Genomic DNA, 21,185 nt, shown 5'->3' with positions numbered 1-21,185 from the left:
TACAATGAAGGGGTTAATGTAAAGGTGAACATGCACTTGGCTCAAAAAACATTGCGCTAGCTGTATATCAGGTGTAATAGACATGATAAGCCATACAAATAAATAAGGATCAAATAGGTTTTGAGGTAACAATATGGTCAAAAAAGGGGCAGACTGGATGGGTCAAATGGTTCAGTTTCTAAGCTGTGCAAGCCTGATTAAAGAGAAATAAATAGAATTCTTATTTGCTGCAGTAGTACAAACACATATGCCATTTAAGGGCTATTCAAAAAGAATGAACTGATTTCATTATGGAATATTTTACTAAGGAAAAGTAATAGACAACTCCAGCCAAGTCACAAATATTCTATTCATAATCAAATTTTATTTTCTGTCTTACAAGTGTTCAATGTGGCCACAAACTGCAGTTCAGACAGCAATGCTATAAGAGAGGCATGTCCAAACTGTGGCCCTCCAGCTGTTGTGAAACTACAAGTCCCATCATGCCTAGCCACAGTTTTGCTATTAGGGATTGCTAAAACTATGGCAAGGCATGCTGGGATGTGTATTTTCACAACAGCTGGAGGGTCACCGTTTGGACATGCCTGCTATAAGAGAATTCCTCCGAGATGCTTATCAGCATATTACGATCCACTGAGTTGATCGCTCTTGTTATTTGATGTTTAACGTCATCAAGGTTAGTGGGTAGCGGTGGAACATAAACACAATCTTTTTCATATCCCCACAAGCAAAAAAATCACACATGGTTATGTCTGTGGATTAGCAAGTTCTTCGGCCCCCTCCTGACCAATCCACCACTGAGGCACTTTTTCATTTAAAAAAGCTTGAACCATCAGGTACCAATGGGGGGAGAATGCATCATGAATTGCACCATGAAATTGGTTCATTCCTTTTATAAAATAACCCACTATAAAAAAAAGCTGCACGTAGTATCGTCAAGAGTACTTAATATGCAATCTGTCAGTTCAAGCTACTAGCTTCTACTGCCAATAATCGTCAGCATCCTCATTGTGTATCATTGCACCAGTCTTTCAGTACTGACAAGGATCTGAGGATTACAGATGTGTCCAAGTACATCTAGCCTCCTTTGCATTCTTTCTAGTTGCTTCTAGTAGTTACATAGGGCCTTATTCTAATCCACTCTTTCTGACAAAATCCTTCTTAGATGGGCAAAACCATGTGCACTGCAGGTGGGGCAGATGTTACTTGTGCAGAGATAATTAGATTTGGGTGGGGTTTTACTTCAAAGTGAGATCTATATTGCAGTGTAAAAATAAAGCAGTCAGTATTTACCCTGCACAGAAACAAAATAACTCACCCAAATCTAATTCTCTCTGCACATGTTACATCTGCCCCCCCCTGCAGTGCACATGGTTTTGTCCGTCTAAGAAGGATTTTGTCAGAAAGAGTGGATTAGAATAACCCCCATAGTGACGTGACCTGCTTGCAAAATGGAGCAGATAGAATGTACAACCAGCTTCTGCTGATTACAATTATATGCAACATGCCTACATTCAGTGTGTGACTACAAAATGCCACCTTACAGTGATTTCCAGGACAACTCAGGACAACAGAGCTCAGCGCTATGTATAATGTGACTTGTATCGCAGCGACTCATCTGTAGGACACAATTTCCATGTCACATTACCCTACAGAGTCCATGCCTAAACACTCTTTTCACAATTGTTTTGCCTATCTCCGCATAATAAGACAAAGGAGTTCAAAGTGTACATGTGGAAGAATGGATACATATTTTTAAGTAAAAAATAACTAATAAATTATATGTTCAATTCTAAAGGTGTCTCTTATAAAAGAAGCACAGATGTGTCCTCATCCATCTGCAATCACATTAAACAGCCCCTCTCAGCACGCCAGGCATCTCCTGTGGCATTGCGTACTGAGGCTGGATGTAGAGGACACATTTGTGAAAATACAAGTTACAAACGTATGTGAAATGTGTCTGCATGTTGGATTCTTTTTCACTTGTGTTTTATAAAGCAAATCAAATACATGGAGATAATGCTTTACCTTTATTAAGCTATACTAATGGTGTGTGACGGCATTGTGGGGTTGTGACACAATGACAATAAAACAGTGGAGAAGGATGCTTTTTGTGTATAAATGAACCACTTATACAGTATTTTATAGCTAAACAAGGACTATATAAAATAAAAGTTGTCAAAATCACAATAATTCTTTTAATTAAATATTAATTTTACTAATTATTTATACCTCAGCGAGCAGGGATCCAAGAATATAGAGTGATTGTCCCCACAGATGTGGCATCTTTCCCAAAGCAACACGGTCAACAGTGTGGGGGTTGTGGTACTCCTCGTCTATCTAAGGGCATAGCAAGGAATACATAGCATGTTATCTTGTGTGGATGCACAAAGCACTTTTTCTGTAACCTATTCTACAGGCATTTTTTAAAACCTAATAAAACACTATTTATAAAAACAAACATACACCATTAATTAAACTAAAAGTAAATAAGCCCCACAATTACCTTGTCATATGGGACAGCGTACAACTCTGGAAGAAGGTGAATCCCATTTTTCCCTCTGATTATTATTCCTTCCAGAGCATCTCTATATTCTTGTACCTGTAAATATAACAGAAAATGAAACAAATGTCATGTAAATGTAATACAGAGATGATCAAACTCGGTCCTCAGTTCACGTTTTCCAGATCACCCAGCAGGTGCACAGATGTATTAATTAAAGATTCACAGGTGAAGCTAATTATTTCACTTGTGATTCTGTGAGAAGACCTGCAAAACATGCACTGTGTGGGGTCCTGAGGACCGAGTTTGAGAACCTGTTATATGATACAGTGGTTCTCAACCTCGGTCCACAAGGACAGTTCACGTTTTACAGGTCTCCACACAGAATCGCAAGTAAATTAGTAATTAGCTCTACCTGTGGATCTTTTAAAATGTGTCAGTAAATAATGAGTATGCCTGTGCACCTGCAGGGTGACCTGGAAAATATAAACTGTTGGGGGTACTTGAGGACCAAGGTTGAGAAACACTGATGTAATACACATACATATTTTTAGGAGCTGCCTCTGGCAGGTCTGTGTTACTGCAGACTGACTTCTGCTTGTGCAGTCTCACCCGTCAAAATCAGGCCATTAGAACTCTGCCTGTGTGTTTGGCTGTCCAGCTGATGTGATTAGGAGGCTTGTCCTTCCTGGTTGTTTTCATTGGGAGTTACTCCCTATATTACCCATCTTGTCCTAAGCTCTAGGCTGGTTATACTGCTAGTTCTAGTGCTGTTGGTGGTTATGCTCAGTCCAAACCCTGGCTCTGCATGTATCCTGACCCTGAACAACTCTGGATTATCCTGAATAACCCTGTCTACTGATCTTGAATAGCCTGTTATACTCTGAGCTTGCTAGTTCCTTGCAAGTGCCTGATGATGGGATTTCCAACCTATATTGGCTCTTTTAAGAGCTTTTGTTTGTATACATGTGTATGAACCCATTGGTCTGTCTGTAACCAGAACTGCCCCTCAGTCTGATCCTGTTGTATGTTTAGTAACGTCTATTCTTCTATTGTGTATATATATGTACCGGCTACTCCACTACTGGAGCCTGTCTGTCTGTCTGGTTGTTACCAGTACCGAGTCACTGCTAGCAATCACTTCCATATACCGGCCCTGCCTGTCTGTACCTCTGCCCACCTGTGCCGGCTCTGCTCTACAGTTCAGTCCAATAAGTCCATTTGTTGGTACTGGTGTTCCTTGCAATCTGGTCTTGTCCCTTGTCTGCCCATACTGTATTGTATTTAGACACTACCAGGCACTGCACCACAAACAACTCAGCAATTGCGGTTCAGTACCCAGTGATCAGTAACTCCATCTCCAGTGATGTGGCGCTAGAGTGTATCATCTGCTGCAGTGCTCCCGTGCTTGTAGTGTGCTAAAGTTTTTACTTGTAATGCCTGGACCTGCCTCCTGTGTCCCAGTCTGACTCCAGTCCTGTATTTGCCTTGCCCAGCCTCTTTTAGCAGCATTATCCATCTTAAGACCTGGCGGCACCCCAGTACCTGGTGGACCTCATTTGCAAGGGAAAATGTCTGTAGCTCCTACAGTATGCAACAGGAAGATTGTGTGTATGGCTCATAGACCATGTCTAGTCATTGGGTCGACAGCAAAAGGTCAACATACACAAGGTCAACATTGACAAAAGGTCAAGACAAGCAAAAGGTTGTGTAAAAAAGATCACATACACTGGAAAAGTTAAATCCTTTCCATTATTTGAAGCAGGTAGACCGCATACAGGTACGACATTTGGCAATTCATAGATTACAGCATGGCAGGATTTCCAGCAGGCAATACGCAGGCTTCACAGATGGGTACAACACACCACACCAAAGGTCCTTAGCATAGTCCCCACACTTCAAGCCTATTGGCCAGCCACTACCTGGCATGGCGAACCCTGCCCTCTGCCCTGACCAGACCTTTAACAGAAAACTACAGGTGTTGTTAATTAACCAAACAATGATTCAGATCTTAGAACAAACCTGTACTGTAGCAAATCAGTCCTACTGCTGCTCTAAACCCTGATCCTGCGGTTTCACATTAACTCCACGTGGAATCATCCTGTTCCTGGCACAATTGACATGGAAAAGGTCGACACATGAAATGAAGAACATGTTTTCTCCTTCATACTTCATGGCAGCCATTACATTGGGTTCATCCCTCTCTCCTCTCCAATTAGACAGGTAGTTTTTTCCCCTAGGATCCAGCCCCTTCCTCTATATAATCTGGCACCTCCCCCTAGACCGTAGTCTTTTTCCTGTCTCCTTCTGTCTGTGACAGGTAGTCAGTTAGAGTTAGCTGTTTTGTTTTGTTTTTTTATATACCCGGTAGGCTGGTTATGCTACCGGAGACCTGGGCGGGCAGGCTGGCGGTGCCTAAGCCTAAAAGAGTGTCCGGGGGCCGGTGGCAAGGACATTATGAGAAACCCACAGCGTCCCTCCCTGCATAGCGTATGTAAGTATCACCTATCCGGCGTCTCCGGCGTGGTCCCAGTGTCCGGGTCAGGCTCCGGCTTCCTTCTCTGGGAGGCGCTGAGTCTCCCCGGCAGTCAGGACGGCGTCAGTGTGCGCGCGTCACTTCCGGCGGATGCACGCGGCGTGCGGGTCACGGTCGCGTGCGTTCCAGCTATGCGGAAGTGCGCGCCAGGTTGGCGCCGGCGGGAGGGGGGGACGCTGGCTGCTGCGGCAGCGTGTATTTAAAAGGCGCCTGGTCGGTGTTACAGGCGCAAGGCTATACTGCTGCAGAAGCGTTTTTGGTATCAAGCCAGGATTATTGCCATGGAGGATGCCTCTCAGAAGGGTGTTACACCGCCGCCCAGGTAAGTCCTCTTGCAGAGGACACGCTGTTAGAGCATGCCACTTTTTCAGTCAGATAGTTAGTATCTTTCTTTCTTGTTTTGTAGTGTGCCTTCAGTGCCCAGAAAGAAAGTGGCTAAGACCAAGAATACTAAGATCTGTCCAGGATGTGATAGAGCCTTTGTTGGAGAGACAGTACTGTGTTTAGAGTGTCTGACAAAAAAGGATGTTGGGATGAATATATCAGCCCAGTTAGCTGAGATGAGAGACTGGATGAAGAAAAACTTTATTTCCAAAGAGGAGTATGCAGGGAATAAAAGGTCCAGGTCCCAGACTAGCCTTGATAAAGATGACGGTGATGTGTCAGTGCATGAGGATGCGGACAAGGAGGATTCTGGGGGCTCATCTGCTGAGTCAGGCGAAGTATTGGAGGACGAGCGTCTATTTAATGTGGAGTTGGTAGAAGCAGTGCTTAAAAATCTCTATAGGACACTTAACTGCAAAATCTGAGTTTGACGCATTGTTTGAGGATCGTTCTAAAAAAGGGAGATCTTTTCCAGTACATAAGGTTGTGAAGGATATCCTAGCTAAAGAATGGCAGGGTGTCGACAAGAGAGTGGGGTCGACTAAGAGAGTTCAAAAAATGTTTCCCATTGAGGATGAAGAATTCATTAAGTGGTGTAATATACCTAAAGTCGACGCAGCAGTGTCAGAAGTGACGACTCGTACTACCATTCCTCTTGAGGATGGGGCGTCACTAAAAGACGCAATGGATAAAAAAATGGAGAGTGCTCTAAAGAGACTACATATCTCTGCCTCAGTCTCGTTAAAATCAGGGGTGGCTATGGCCTCCCTTTCTCGGGCACTCAGGATTTGGTGTTCTGCATTGCAGGAAGACATACAGGAAAAGGTTTCCCGTGATCAAATCTGCAAGAGTCTTACCCAGGTTCAGCTGGCAGTGGACTATATGTGTGAGGCCTCCTTGGATGGTCTTGATTTTGCAGCAAAATCCCTGACATCGGGGTTGGTGGCCCGTAGGGCCTTATGGCTTAAGTCATGGGCGGCAGATTCCCATTCGAAGAACAAGCTGGCTACATTGCCCTATGAGGGTGCTTTTCTTTTCGGCAGTCGTTTGGATCAGATGATTCAAAGAATGTCAGGTGGTAAATCAGTCAGATTGCCACAGGACAGAAGGGGGAGATTTTTCTCATATTCTTCCAGACAAGCGTATAGACAGGCCAAGTCCTACAGGCCAGGCAGGTCTGTCCGAGACAGATACGCGCAGGGGACATCCAGAGCCTTTTTTCGGCAATACGTCAAGAAAAGAGGTGAAAGTTCGGGAACCACACAGAAACAGTGACGGTGGTCCCATGGTGGAGCAGGCCCAGGTAGCTGGAAGGCTGTTGGGCTTTGCTCGCGTCTGGGAACAAACCGTCCGAGACAGATGGGTTCTGGGGGTAGTCAGGATTGGCTATCACCTAGAGTTCATGTCAAGGCCAAGAATGGCGAAATTTTGTGTTTCAGAGATCCCAGTTTCGGAGATAGAAAGGGAAGCTCTAAATTTAAGTTTAAAGGGACTCATCGCATCAGGAGCAGTGGTGAGAGTCCCGGAAGAAGAGAAAGGAGCCGGTTTTTATTCTCGTCTCTTCATAGTCAGCAAAAGTTCTGGAGGTTACAGAACTATATTAGATTTAAGAAAATTAAACTTGCGCATAAAGAAAAGAAAGTTCCACATGGAGACTACAAAGTCGATCCTGATGGGGCTGGAAAGAAACAATTTTATGGTCTCCATCGACCTAAAAGACGCCTACTTCCATATTCCCATTTCCCCAGACGACAGAAAATATCTGAGATTCTGCATAGGTCACGATCATTTCCAGTTCACCTGTCTGCCCTTCGGCCTCACCTCGTCACCAAGGGTCTTCACCAAAGTTCTGGTGGTGTTGATAGAAGAACTGAGGAAAAGGAAAGTCATGATATGGGCATATCTAGACGATCTGTTGATCGTGGCACCTTCAGAGGAAGAGGTGGTCACAGCAAGAGACTACACCATTCAGTTTCTTCAAGAACACGGGTGGCTGTTAAACTGGGAGAAGAGCTGTCTAGAGCCAACACAGAGTCTCCAGTTTCTAGGAGTGCTGGTGGATACCGTGAGGTTTCAAGTATCTTTGTCCACGAAGAGATGCGAGAAAATCCAGCAGCTAATCTCAAAAATCTACGAGGAGGATCGCGTACCCCTCAGGTCAGCAATGAGTCTCTTGGGGATGATGGCGTCCACGGTGGACATAATCCCATGGGCCAGATGGAGGATGAGGCCTCTCCAGTGGTCCCTTCTAGGTTACTCGAGAAGACTGGTGCCGCTGGAAAGGAAGATAAAGATCTCAGAGGCAGCCAAAGAATCCTTAAGATGGTGGGAGGCCGATCAGCTAGTATCAAGGAAGTCTTCACTGGCAAGTCCCCGTTACAGGGTGATCACCACAGACGCCAGCGCCACGGGTTGGGGGGCTCATGGTCTGGACAAGACATGTCAAGGTCTGTGGTCCCGGCACGAGTCAGAGTTCTCCTCCAATCACAGAGAACTAAGGGCCGTGTGGAAGGCAATAGAATTCTTCAGCGAAGATATCCGAGGGGCGCACCTGCGCATTTTTTCGGACAACGCCACTACCGTCTCTTATGTCAACAGACAAGGAGGTACACGGAGTCACGGGCTCTTAGAAGAGGTGCGAAACATCATGTGCTGGTCCGAGGAAAACCTGTTGTCCATTTCAGCGCTCCATGTTCTGGGGGAAGACAATCAGCTCGCAGACTATCTGAGCCGCACAAGCGTGGTTCCTGGCGAATGGGAACTGAAGGACTCAGTATTTCAGGAAATAGTAGAGCAATTCGGTCAACCGGAGGTGGACCTCATGGCTTCAGCAGTCAACAAGAAGTTGCCACAGTTCTACTCACGGTACCCGGCTTGGGGGTCGAGCGGAGTGGACGCCCTGTCGCAGAGTTGGGAGTTTCACCTGGGGTATGTGTTCCCTCCAATTCCCCTCATTCACAGGACATTGTGGAAGGTCAGAACGGAGGGGGTCCAAGTCATAGCTATCCTTCCCTACTGGCCCAGGAGGGCTTGGTTCCCCATGTTAGAGAGCATGGCGATTGCGGGTCCAGTGTTTCTTCCAGTGACTCAGGATCTGCTCAAGCAGGGCCCAGTCAATTGCCTAGAGCCTCACAAATTGAATTTAGCGGCCTGGAAATTGAAAGGCGGCAATTAAGAGACAAGAATTTATCCCCAGAAGTCATTGAAGTACTTCTCCAAGCGAGAAAGAAAGTATCGTCAGAGATCTATTACAGAATATGGCGGGTGTTCGCAAAATGGTCCAAGGGCAAGTTCATCTTTCCTAAAGCAAGCATTCCTCAAGTGTTACAGTTTCTTTGTGACGGGCTTAATAAAGGGCTGTCGGCTTCAACACTCAAGGTCCAGATTTCGGCACTGAGTGCGCTGCTAGACAGGAAACTAGCGGAGCATAGCTTAATTAAAAGATTTTGCCAGGCTCTCAAGAAAATCCGGCCTAGAGTTAGGTCAATAATCCCCCAATGGGATCTTAATTTGGTTTTGAATGGACTAATGGAGGCTCCGTTTGAGCCACTGGACAGAGCGAAGCTAAAGTTTCTAACATGGAAGATGTTATTTTTAGTTGCAATAACTTCAGCAAAAAGAGTGGGAGAGATTCATGCTCTGTGCATTAAAGAACAGTATTTGAAGATTTTCCCGGATCGGGTAGTGCTGAGGACTAGGCCGTCCTTTCTACCCAAAGTAGTTTCCTCAGTTAATTTAAGTCAAGAAATAGTTTTGCCTTGTTTTTTCCAAAATCCTCTGACGAAGAAAGAGGAAAAATTGCATACCTTAGATGTCTTGAGAGCTATCAAGATATATCTACACAGGACTACGGGGTTCAGGAAGTCAGAAGCATTATTCGTGATTCCCCAGGGGGCAAAGAAAGGTTTGGCTCCGTCAAAACAGTCAATGTCAAGGTGGCTAAAGGAAGTAATTGCATTTACTTACAAGAAGGTGGGGCGTGAAGTTCCCGAGGGTATTAAGGCTCACTCGACAAGGGCAATGGCGGTTTCCTGGGCGAGAGAGGCCAAAGTTTCGACTAAGGAAATTTGTCAAGCAGCCACCTGGTCTTCCTTGCATACCTTCTCTAAGCATTATGCATTGGATGTTGCGGGCTCAAGCTTTGGAAGTGAAGTCCTTAAGCAAGTCTTGGCTTGAGGTATAGTATAACCCACCCTACTGCTTTGGTACATCCCAATGTAATGGCTGCCATGAAGTATGAAGGAGAAAGCAAGGATTATACTCACGATAATACCTTTTCTTCGGAATACTTCATGGCAGCCCAAAAATTTGTTGGCCCTCCCTATTTGTGTTTTTTCCCTAGGATCAGGACGGAGACAGTCAAAGACTACGGTCTAGGGGGAGGTGCCAGATTATATAGAGGAAGGGGCTGGATCCTAGGGGAAAAAACTACCTGTCTAATTGGAGAGGAGAGAGGGATGAACCCAATGTAATGGCTGCCATGAAGTATTCCGAAGAAAAGGTATTATCGTGAGTATAATCCTTGCTTTTGTAACTTTTTTTGTATCCGTGTTGACACCTGAGAACACGGACCCCTATTAGAGTGCCGCGTTCACTTGCACAGCTCCCGCCTTCGTGCCAGGTGCCTTGTTGCGGTTGGCATTTTACTGTTCCCAAACAGTGTGCATGTGGATGGTGGGGCGTGAAATAGTGAAAAAAAGAAAGAAAAAAAAAACACAAAAAAATTACGTTGACCTTTCCATGCATCAACCTTCTCCACGTTGACCTTTAGCTTGTGCTGACCTTAATCATGTCAACCTTTTGGTGTTGATCTACAGATGGAGCCGCTGTCATGCTTGCAGGGGCAGCCATCGGAAGGGGCATGCGCGCACTAGATGCTCGCGCACCCCGTTCCAACAGAGCTTCCCCTGGGTCCCAGCCACCGGTCCCCAACACTTGCCCCCACCCCCCCTAACCCTGCCCATCTCCCTGAAGTGAAGACGGGCAGGGTCCTGCCACCCAGCCCCTGACTGACTGGGACACGCGAGCGTGTGAGACACTTGCGCATGCCCAGTCTAATGGAGTCCCTCTCCGCCAGCGCTCGCCATCAGAGGCGTTCTGGCGAGCGCTGGCAATGAAAGAGAGGGGCTCCATCTGTACTGACTGTCAACCTAGACATTGTTTGTTAGCCATCCGGATACCGTATAATATATAGAAAGCATCAGTAATATTACCACCTGATAATGATAATGGTTTACTTAGGTATGTAATAAAACAGACACAAAACCACAAGCGTCCATGATTTAGGATAGGGGTTTCAGAAACATGTCACAGGGTAAATAAGAAGGCGGAGATATGAGTAGTGAAGGTACGTGTAGAGTGCATGGAAATGAAGAGGAATATTTAACTTTTACCTGAACTTGGTCCCCATTAAAAATTCCATCAATGACTAGGTACGTCCAGAATATTGGCCACTCACACTCAATGTTCTCAAACAACTTCAGCTCTGTTGAGTCGTAATGTAACCTAGTTGGGTCCTGGGAAATGGAATATTAATGAAATACTGTTTTATTTAGCTTAAAGGCATCATGAATGCTGCTATGCTGGTGAAATCATTGTACCCACATAGAGCTGCGGTTGTTACACTAAAGGGTCATGTGATACACATGTAGACCTGCAATGAATGTGAGGCAGTAATGCTAACCATTACACCATCCGTGCTGCCCAACAATCTCTATTTACATTTTAAGGCTTGCAGCATATAAATATATACAAGAACAAAGACCTCAACACACAAGCTGCAATGAAAAAAAGTATGTAAAAGTACAATTCCTGTACATACTATATATATATATATATATATATATATATATATATATATATATATATATATATATATATATATACACAACAAAATCCCCAAAATTGCGCTTAAATATACACACAATCTGTGGTCGCTATTGGACACTTGGGTTCCCTACCAGTAGGAACCCAACAATTTCTACTAGCCACAATAGCGTCTTAAGCGCCCTATGTGCAATAAGTAATGTCCATTCAATAGATAAAATTATATAAAACTTATATAGAAAATGATGAAAGATGCTTGTAGCTTCAATATTTCTGGAATAATCCTGTTTATTTGATCACTACCCAACGCGTTTCGTTCCGGTGAGGAACTTCATCAGGTTTTTTTTTGATCTTCTGAATGATTATGCTTATTCTTAAGTTTTAATTGCAGGTGTATTCAGAGTTATGGGGTAAATTCCTTGCTGGCTGGACTCCAAGGAGCACACACAGATTGATACTGAGGTGGAATATTTTCCTGATTGTCATTTAAAATCTGAAAATTGTTTTTTGAAGTCAAAAGGCTTATTCCTACTTGAGGGGTCTTTATCAAAAACACCCTTAACAAATATAGAGGCTGTACTTTTCTCCCTATTCAAATTAAGGTCATAACAATACTACACTAACAAACGTACCAGAGGAATTTACCCCATAACTCTGAATACACCTGCAATTAAAACTTAAGAATAAGCATAATCATTCAGAAGATCAAAAAAAAACCTGATGAAGTTCCTCACCGGAACGAAACGCGTTGGGTAGTGATCAAATAAACAGGATTATTCCAGAAAAATTGAAGCTACAAGCATCTTTCATCATTTTCTATATAAATTTTATATAATTTTATCTGTTAAATGGACATTACTTATTGCACATAGGGCGCTTAAGACAGACACTATTGTGGCTAATATATATATATATATATATATATATATATATAATATATGTGACAGTAAACAGTGGCACTCGGAGGCTTCAATAGATGCAAACAATTTTATCCCAAATACATGGTGCAACAAAAGGAACCGACATTTCAGGGGTGCGTGACCCCCGTTTTCAAGGTGCAGAACGAGTGACACCACCCCACAACTACATATATATATATATATCTTGTTGATTCAAAACACAATCTTTAGAGCATCATTTTACCTCTCTGGGTGTTCTATATCCATCCCTGAGAAATCGACAGCAGCCATACCTTCCCTGAAAGTAAAATGTAAGGATGGGTTTCAGAAGCTGTAATGCAGTGGTATGGACATTAGGCAGATGAGCAGACATGTGAGAATGCCATTGCCACGTCTGCAATGTAATACTGCTGTCTGCACAATTCTATAACAATACAATAATATAATACACAAGTGACGTATGGTAAAATAACTGCACATGACTACTGTAAAATCAGTAAGTAGTGATTCAGCAGTTATGTGTTACGTGTGTGTGTATTCAGGGGTGGAACTATTACATGTTTTGTCCCCCTGCTAAAACGTTCCTGTCCCCCACCCCTTAATTATAATATTTACCTACATGCTCGTTGCCAGGGGTTTCAGGCTTGTTGTCAGGGGTTTTATGCTCAGGTTTACATGCTCATTGCCAGGGGTTTCATGCTCGCTGGCGGTACCAGCGTTCCCAGATTCCTGGCACTTCCGGGTAACGCTATACACGCTGTGCTTCTCTGACAGTAGATAGAGGCCCAGTAGGAACCCTAGCATCTGTCTACTCCTAGGCAGCGGACATTTATGGAGGGACATTTTATGCAGATTTCCATACGCCATTGTGTTTATTGTACTACAGAAATGTTACATTATGCACATAGTGAATATACAATATATAAATCATACTTGTAGCTTTGTGATGATTTCATTTTTGGTAACATTAACCAGGTTTATATCTTCCACTGCGAATGCTGGATATGAAATGATAGACAGCAGTCCGGCATCAATCTCTTTGGAGGTGGACGCTCGTGGTAACATGGAGTAAAGGATTGACTGCAAAAAGCAATACACAAGTGTGAGCCTGTATTCCTCGCTAGAAAAGATATACAGTATGTAAATTAAACAACAGCAAAGAGTGGTAAGTATTGCTACGTAATTAGTGTATATATTTACTTGGAGGCCAGGAAAGGTGCATGTCAAGAGAAATGTATATTATAATTTTTAATCACTGTTATCCACTAATGCCTGCCTGCAGTTGTCTAGAGTGCCAGATGCTGCTTGGCACTACCAAACATAATGCGTGACAGCTGGTGAAAGAATTGGGCACAGCGGCCAAGTATGGGTGTGTTGTGTTTTGTATGCACAGTTCAAAAGAGCAGCACACTGAAATGAGATAGCAAGAGTAGCAGAGAATCGTATCTCACCCTTGTTTGCCTGAGATTAAACACAAATGAGATCAGTTAGACACAGGTGCTTATTTAAAACAAAATCAAGGGAGATTTCTATGTTCCTGTGGGTACTTGTTTCCTGTGTTTTATTCAGGTTTTCCAATGGTGTATGTGTCCAAGTTTTGCCAGCAGCCAAATACTCCCAAACATGAAGCCTACAGAAATAAGGCCAATAGTGTATATGTGGTCCACCCGAGTTTTGTTTTTCAGTCAATTTCTGTTAATTAAAAAATGCTCAAACACTCCCCTAGGTTCAATGAAAGTAACAGACTACAGGTGATACTCTTATAGATATGTCCTAATATACTTTTTCTGCAGTCACACCAAGCAGCCCCTATTGGTGTGCCAGGTCCATTGTGACTCAGCTAGTGCCATGTTTATTTCCTGTAATGCAATGTCACTAGAGCTGGGCACACACTGGAGTGATGCTGGCACGATATGCCGTTTCCTAACAACATATCTCCTACATCGCTCAGTGTGTATGTGTGATTGGATCGCTAACAATGGATACTAGGGATCCCTAGGGACCTTGTTTTTGGTAATCAAGGATGACTTCATTATTGTGTAGAGGCAATACCCGCATAGTTGCATAGGATCTGGTGTTTCACCTAATTTTAAGGCGAGAGCAGGTTTATGAGGTCACATCTCTATATAGGGATGTTACATTTTTATTGTTCAACTAATTAACCAACTAAAAAATGAGTTAATGGGGGATGAATTGTGCATTGAATAATCTGCAAGGCTGAAGGATGTAACAGAGGTAAATGTTGCCCGGTCTGAAGCTGGAATTTTACAACTCTTTCTTCTGTCCAATAAATCAATATATAACGGATGTTAATATTTACCCCTAAAATACACAAGTAATTAGAAGTGACCACATTAACCAGTTATTTAATGTTGGACAAAAGTCACATTTAGGACATGTACGGTAAAGCACTGATCAGTGAATAAGCAGCTCACTCACCAGGAATAATCATTATACTGTCACCTCTCACCGTGCCATACGGCTTGGAACTGAGCAACTCTGAGGAGTTGCGATACATAAAACTCCAGCTATAGTTCTCAAGTACAAAGGCCAAGGCGTGTATACTTTTCATTACAGTTTCCTAGACAAGCACACATTCTGTGCCACTTACCTGACAATGTTCTACGTCATCCGGCAGGACATGAATCACTGACTTAGGACCACCATGAGCACCAAACAGGTCAAGTTCATCAATAGCTTCTAGAGCAGCCTTAAAGAAACATAAACCCATTGTTGTATATGAGAACTATACTTGTATCTTCACCTGAAGTGTGTGGTTACTTTATTTTTACATTGCAGCTAGACATACAGTCATTCGGATGACACATGTATTGTTTGCTTATACACTGTATATAAACTTTTACATTTATTTAAGTCTGCAACTGTATTCATTCAGTTAGATCTGATGCCCATCCTACACATCCCAGCATGCCCTGCAACAGTTGTAGCATGGCCACATAGCAAAACTGTAACAAGGCATGCTGGGATGTGCAGTTCCACAACAGCTGGAGGGCCAAAGGTTCCCCATCCCTGATCTACATATATGTTTAGTGTCCATTTGTGTGACTCTAAAACACTGCCACCTGTAGGCAGCGAGTGAATTGCAGTGGCAGTGGCTTTGTTGTGAAAATCATACCAGGACCAGCAAATCATACTGTGTGTTACATATGAGTCAAAGTATGGCTGGAAGACAGCACACAAATCTGTGCATTGTAATTGTAATGCCAATCATTTTAGTTCTAGGGGCCTGATTTAGACCTGCTCACTGGGCTGTAAAATGTTCGTAGGCCAGTGAGCAGGTCGGAATCAGGCCCCTAGCACCAAAATCATTGACATTCGGAACCGCGCACACAGGGGGGAATCACTCACCATCAACTGATTTTTCCCCCTGCTTGCAAGCTCAGAGAAAGTCTAGGCTCACTCAGCGCTGTGAATGCAGTTGGGGAGAAGGAGGACGCTGATGATGTCTGTGGCCCCTCCCTCCCAATGGCCAGGGAACGCCTGTGATTTTTGAGGCACTCCCAGAAAATGCTGCGGTACCTCTCCCAAATGCCCGCAGGGTGTCAATCACCCCGTGAGCAGCCTTTGCAGGCTGTGCTTGGACGGACGGCTCAGGCATGTGCACTGCATACCGTGCGATAATAGCTTGGGCTTCAAATTTGCAGCCCAGCGTAAGGGTCTGAATCAGGCCCTAGGAAGTGCTCAGTTATTTGCTCCAAAAAACATGGTTCATCATGTGTCAGTACAAAACGACTTTCTGTACTTCAAATAGCATGTGTGTGTGTGTGTGCTGCAATTATCATGTGTGTGTGTGCTGCAATTAGCATGTGAGTGCTATCCACATAGATTTGATCCTTCTGTGATCCAGATTTCCAATAGCCCAATGACCACTTCTGTGCAGTATGGCCCACAAAGAGTGTCCATAGACACCTACTAACATAGCTTCAGGTCTGCTGGTAGTGTACGTCAGATTAAAGTCCACTATAACATCTTACTTTTGCCATCCCCACCGAGCTGGCGTTGAGCTCAGGAATTCCTTGATTTGTTTTGTCTCCTCGCTCCCACATCCCATAATCCTGAAAGTGAAACACAACGAAGATGGACAAACAATGAGCTGCATAAACACTATAACCACTATAAGCACTATAAACAATAAGTGTGACACTCGGGTTACCATGTATACGTAATATTAGGGAGTCTGATAAAATACAGCATGAATAGCTGGTAGAACTAAAATCAGCATCAGTTCTGAAGTAGGTGTCAAAATTGTCGAGGAGACTGAAGATGAAGTAGAGGAAGGGAAGAACCGGGCAGGAGCACTGGTGAGGTAAAGAGGTAGGGTAGGTACGTGAGGAAGGAGGGCCCTACTCATAAGAGTTAACATACTAAAAGGAGGTGGGTGGATGAACGAAAAACAATAGGATAAGTAGGAATGGATGGGAACGGAGGCAGGATAGGAGGATCGAAAGAGGTTAGGAGGAGGAGGGATAGGCTAGTCGAAAGAAGTGGGTTTTGAGGGAGCGCTTGAAGGAGGTAAGGGAATCAGAAAGCCTGATGGGTGGTGGGAGGTTGTTCCAGTGCAGGGGGGCAGCGCAAGAGAAGTCTTGGACACGGGAGTGGGAGGAGGTGATTAGGTGAGAGGACAGGCGGTGGTCGGCGGAGGAGCGAAGAGGACTGAAGGGAGTGTGGATAGAGATCAGTGAAGAGAGGTAAGGAGCAATGGAGGAGGAGAGAGCTTTGTAGGTGGTGGTGAGGAGTTTAAAGTGAACTCGGAAAGGAATGTGGAGCCAGTGAAGAGATAGACAGAGGGGGAGGCGGAGGTAGAGCGGCGGGAGAGGAAGATGAGCCTAGCAGCAGCGTTAAGAATGGATTATAGAGGTGCGAGGCGGGCGAGAGGTAGCCCGGAGAGAAGGATGTTGCTGTAGTCAAGGCGGGAGATGACAAGAGAGTGAATGAGAATTTTGATAGTGTCAGTGGAGAGGAATGGTCTGATGCGCGAGATGTTGCGGAGGTGAAAGCGGCAAGACTGTGAGAGAGCACAAATGTGAGGGGTGAAAGAGAGGGAAGAGTCAATAATGACACCGAGGCAGCGCATTTGGTCGGTTGAGGTGATCTCGGTTTCACCAATGCTGATGGAGATAGTGGGAGAAGTGGGGATGTTCGGGAGATGGAAGATTAGAAGTTCAGTTTTTGCCATGTTTAGTTTCAGGAAGCGTTGGGTCATCCAGGCTGAGATGGGCGTGAGGCATTCGGAGACCTTGAACAGAAGTGATGGGTATAGGTCGGGGGAGGAGAGATAGATTAGGGTATCATCAGCATAGAAGTGGTAATGGAAGCCGTAGGAGCTGATGAGGATGCCCAGAGAGGTGGTGTAGAGGGAGAAGAGGAGAGGGCCAAGGACTGACCCTTGGGGAACACCGACTGGCTGTGGGTTAGTAGGAGAGGAGGAGCTCGGAGTGGAGACAGAGAAGGAGCGATTGGAGAGGTATGAGGTGAACCAGGAGAAGACCGTGCCAGTGATGCCAAAGGAGCGGAGGGTGTTGAGCAGGAGAGGGTGGTCAACAGTGTAAAAGGCACCCCTGATTTCTCCCAGTAACTTTCTTAGTGCTTAATTAACCTGCCAAAAGTGAATTTTCAAACAATGAATACATTTTAGCAGTGTATTATAGTGCTTTGAATTTTTTTTACTTACGGCAACTTTATAAGCAGCTTCTATATAAAATACAACATTCTGTATGAAGGCCACTTCATCCAGTGTAAACACAATACGAAGTCCTAAAGTGTGCAACATATATACAAGTTCAATTAGAGTGGCATCATTGGGATATGTAAAGATTACTTGTGTTACTATATGTGTTATCCACATAAGTTACTTAGCAGAAAGAACACAACAGACAACATTAGCTCACATTACAGAGGTGACTTAGGGGGTTATTTTGGTAGACTCTCATCGCCCGCACGAACGGCTGCCCCCCCCTTTCCCCCATCGCGTGCCGATATCCCCACACGCATGTGAATGAATGTATGGCATAATCATCCATTTGCATCCCTGGATACCAGAGATTTGCAGATCTCTGGTGTTTTAGATCTGCGGCGTCCCTGTATGGGAAGTGGGCAGGCAGCAAACATCTACTGACGTCAGCTGCCCCCGCACCCATGTCACTGGCGCATTAGCATGGGAACCCATTCTTTAACTGGATGCTTTCTACTCCACCATAAACAAAAAGGTATTGGCAGTGGCGTAACTATAAATTTAGCTCCCCCCTGCCAAAAAATTTTGTGGCGCCCCCCCCCCCCCCCCCCCCACATGCCATTTTTGGGGAGACAAGGAAAAATAATATATATATATATATATATATATATATATATATATATATAATAATGACTTGAGTACGGGGCAAAAAAAGTCCTGAAGTGCCACCTTTATGGGGATTCCATCTCCTTCAGGAAGGCACATAGGCAAGTTATCTATGTGGCTGCAGCCAATAGACTGTGTATACCTTTATAAATGGGAGTCAGCAGCAGCGCCATGTCATGATGAGCGCTGCCGCATCCTCTGCATTTGCAGTGCACCCGCTACAAACCCTGCCGGTGCTGGCTTCCCAAAACCGCCACAGGAACTGCAGCAGCATCGTTACGCCACTGCCTCCACCTTTCCATCCCGCTACCCCTGTACATCTCACTTCCTCCTTCCCTGCACCTCTCCGTTCCTGTCACCCCTGCACCTCCATGTCCATCTGTCTCTGCTGCACTTCTCTATCCATGTCACCTCTCACTCCATCCTAATCTCCACTTCTCCATCCCCGTTGCCCCTCCATCCCCCTTGCACCTCTCACTTCCTCCATCCCTTCACCTCTACGTTCCCCTTTCCCCCCTTCACCTCTCACTTCCTCCATCCCTGTACCTCTCCTTTCCCTTCCCCCTGTCCATACTCCAATTCTATGTCCCTCCTACACCACTGAACCCATACATACAAAAAATTACACATAAATCATAAAAAAAATATCATAACATTTTTTTTGCTGATAAATATTTTCTGACCTCTTACAGCAGGCAGCAGGTGGGAGATGCAGTGGGCGGCAGGCACCAACGGGCGATGGGGCGGGCAGACGTGGGAGTGCAAGTCCCTTGCTAGCAGCCGCAGCTGGGACCCTGTCTGCAGGCTGCTGCAGTGCTTCACACTCTTACAGGCTCAGCGCCGCCGCAGCAGCCCAGCATGGTTCTAAGCGCCGGCGGCTCTTCCTGGCACTGACGAGTGCGACGCTTTCACTGGGCACTGTGCGGCACCCGCCGTAGACTTCGTACCAGGCCGCACAGTTGGAAGCCCTCCCATTGGACGAGCTGCCCGCCCTCCCATTGGACAGCTGCCCGCCAACCCTCCCATAGGACAGCCGCCCGCCAATCATGTAAGGGCACTGTGACAGCCTGACAGTGTGTCAGACTGTCATGGCTGCGCCCATGCTGCGGCCGACTTCGACTGTGCGGGAGAGGCAAGCGGCGTGCCAGCAGCCACACTGCCACAAAGCAGCAGCATATGTTTGTGAATTGGCACTCAGTGTGCCGGGCGGGAGCCGGCGCCCACGCAGCCCCCGCTCCCCCAAGCAGTGGCGGGGGCTGCCTTACACAAGATACGCCACTGGGTATTGGAGAGTTTGTCAGTTTAAAGCAAAAAATTTCTATACATATTTCCAATCCGTATTGTGGATTTTAGATTGAAAAACATATATATTTTTATAATTTGATTTTTTATTCATATTACCTGCAGCTGTCATTTGTGCCAAGCAAAGCAGGAAGAGCGAGGTAGCATCAACTTGTAAATGTCCCCATTGGTCGTCACCAACAACGGTGCTGCAGGTAGCTGTGTTATACTTTGCATGAAGGCAATCTTGAGGACTCTGAGTGTGTTTGAATTTTTCAACTTTATCAACCTAATAAACACCAATCACAATCCATGTTTAATATTTATGAAATACTACTTAAATTGACACTATATAGTACAGCTTCATGTACTTTTACATTATTAGATTTATATAATTAAACAAAAAAGAAGATATACTGTACTTCTCCCAAACTGTTCAATTCAACCACAACTTACCACTTAGAAAACCAGCAACATCAGTAAAATACATATATCACATTCTAGGTGATGCTAGAATGGCATTACCACCTATGTAGCCCCCTAAAAGTGAATCGTTACAAAATGTAGTGTACAACAGTAAGTGCAAAGCCAGATTTGAGGCACGGGCCTAGGGGCGGCACCTGTTATGGGCGGCAGCTGTCAGATGGGACAGATCCCATGCAGTGTGCTCCTGCAGCTGCTTAGCGGATGGTGCGGTAGATAATGTACTGTATGCATCAGGCCGGCAGCAGGGAGCGCAGGATGATCCGCTGTCATTTATCATCAGTAGCAGCAATCAGCCTACATTAGTAATGCTGTGCTGCCCTCCACATCTAGCATTGCGGCCCGCCCGCTCGTGAGGCTCTCAGCCCGGCAGCTGTGGTGGTGATTGGGTGCCGGGACGTGATTGCACCATGAGTTGGTCCTGCATTTGAGGGTCACCTGTAGCGTGGTAGCTGAACCATGGGTTGTAGGGGGAGGACGGCTCAAGTGGAGCGTCATCTCCAGGAGCCAACGAGATTAGAGAGGCATGCTACTGGCCTCCTCTCTCCTCTGTATAATGGTGGGCTGGGCAGGCCTGAAGTTCTCTAATCGCTGGTGGACAGCAGCACTGTCCTCTCCCTCCTCTGCCCTTCAAGTGCCTGCATCCAGGGTGACTGGCTCCGTGTCCCCTCTAAATGTCGTAGGTATGTAATAGGGGGGTGGCCAAAAATGTTGTGCCTAGGGGCGACCTGACCTCCAAATCTGCCCCTGAGTAAGTGCAAAAAAAATTCTCCTATTTCACATGCTCCGGCTCCTGCCGGGCGGCGAAATCCCGCATGGCCAAGAAGCCGTGCCGCACTCTGGAGTTTAGAATGGTGGGGATGGCCACCGCCAGGCAGCCGTCCCTTCCAGTGGTGGGCCGTGGCCATCCCGTGT

The 21,185-nt window shown here is 45.3% G+C and overlaps 1 protein-coding gene across 3 annotated transcripts in view; it reads right to left on the bottom strand.

Moving 5' to 3' along the window:
- Positions 1 to 21,185, bottom strand: part of PHKA2 (phosphorylase kinase regulatory subunit alpha 2) — a 95,646-nt gene that overhangs the window by 42,282 nt on the left and 32,179 nt on the right. For all 3 annotated transcript variants that reach the window (XM_083172499.1, XM_083172500.1, XM_083172501.1), the window contains exons 5-13: positions 19,908 to 20,076; positions 17,841 to 17,923; positions 16,144 to 16,224; positions 14,760 to 14,858; positions 13,082 to 13,228; positions 12,393 to 12,446; positions 10,817 to 10,939; positions 2,507 to 2,602; positions 2,233 to 2,340 (exon numbers count right to left, since the gene is read on the bottom strand). In XM_083172499.1, the coding sequence (XP_083028625.1) occupies positions 2,233 to 2,340; positions 2,507 to 2,602; positions 10,817 to 10,939; positions 12,393 to 12,446; positions 13,082 to 13,228; positions 14,760 to 14,858; positions 16,144 to 16,224; positions 17,841 to 17,923; positions 19,908 to 20,076 (960 nt within the window). The remainder of the gene's footprint in view (positions 1 to 2,232; positions 2,341 to 2,506; positions 2,603 to 10,816; positions 10,940 to 12,392; positions 12,447 to 13,081; positions 13,229 to 14,759; positions 14,859 to 16,143; positions 16,225 to 17,840; positions 17,924 to 19,907; positions 20,077 to 21,185) is intronic.

This window comes from Crinia signifera, chromosome 2 (assembly GCF_055691185.1).
Source record: "Crinia signifera chromosome 2, ASM5569118v1, whole genome shotgun sequence".
In the NCBI taxonomy this organism is placed as follows: domain Eukaryota; kingdom Metazoa; phylum Chordata; class Amphibia; order Anura; family Myobatrachidae; genus Crinia; species Crinia signifera.
This window is presented reverse-complemented; position numbering and strand designations above follow the sequence as displayed.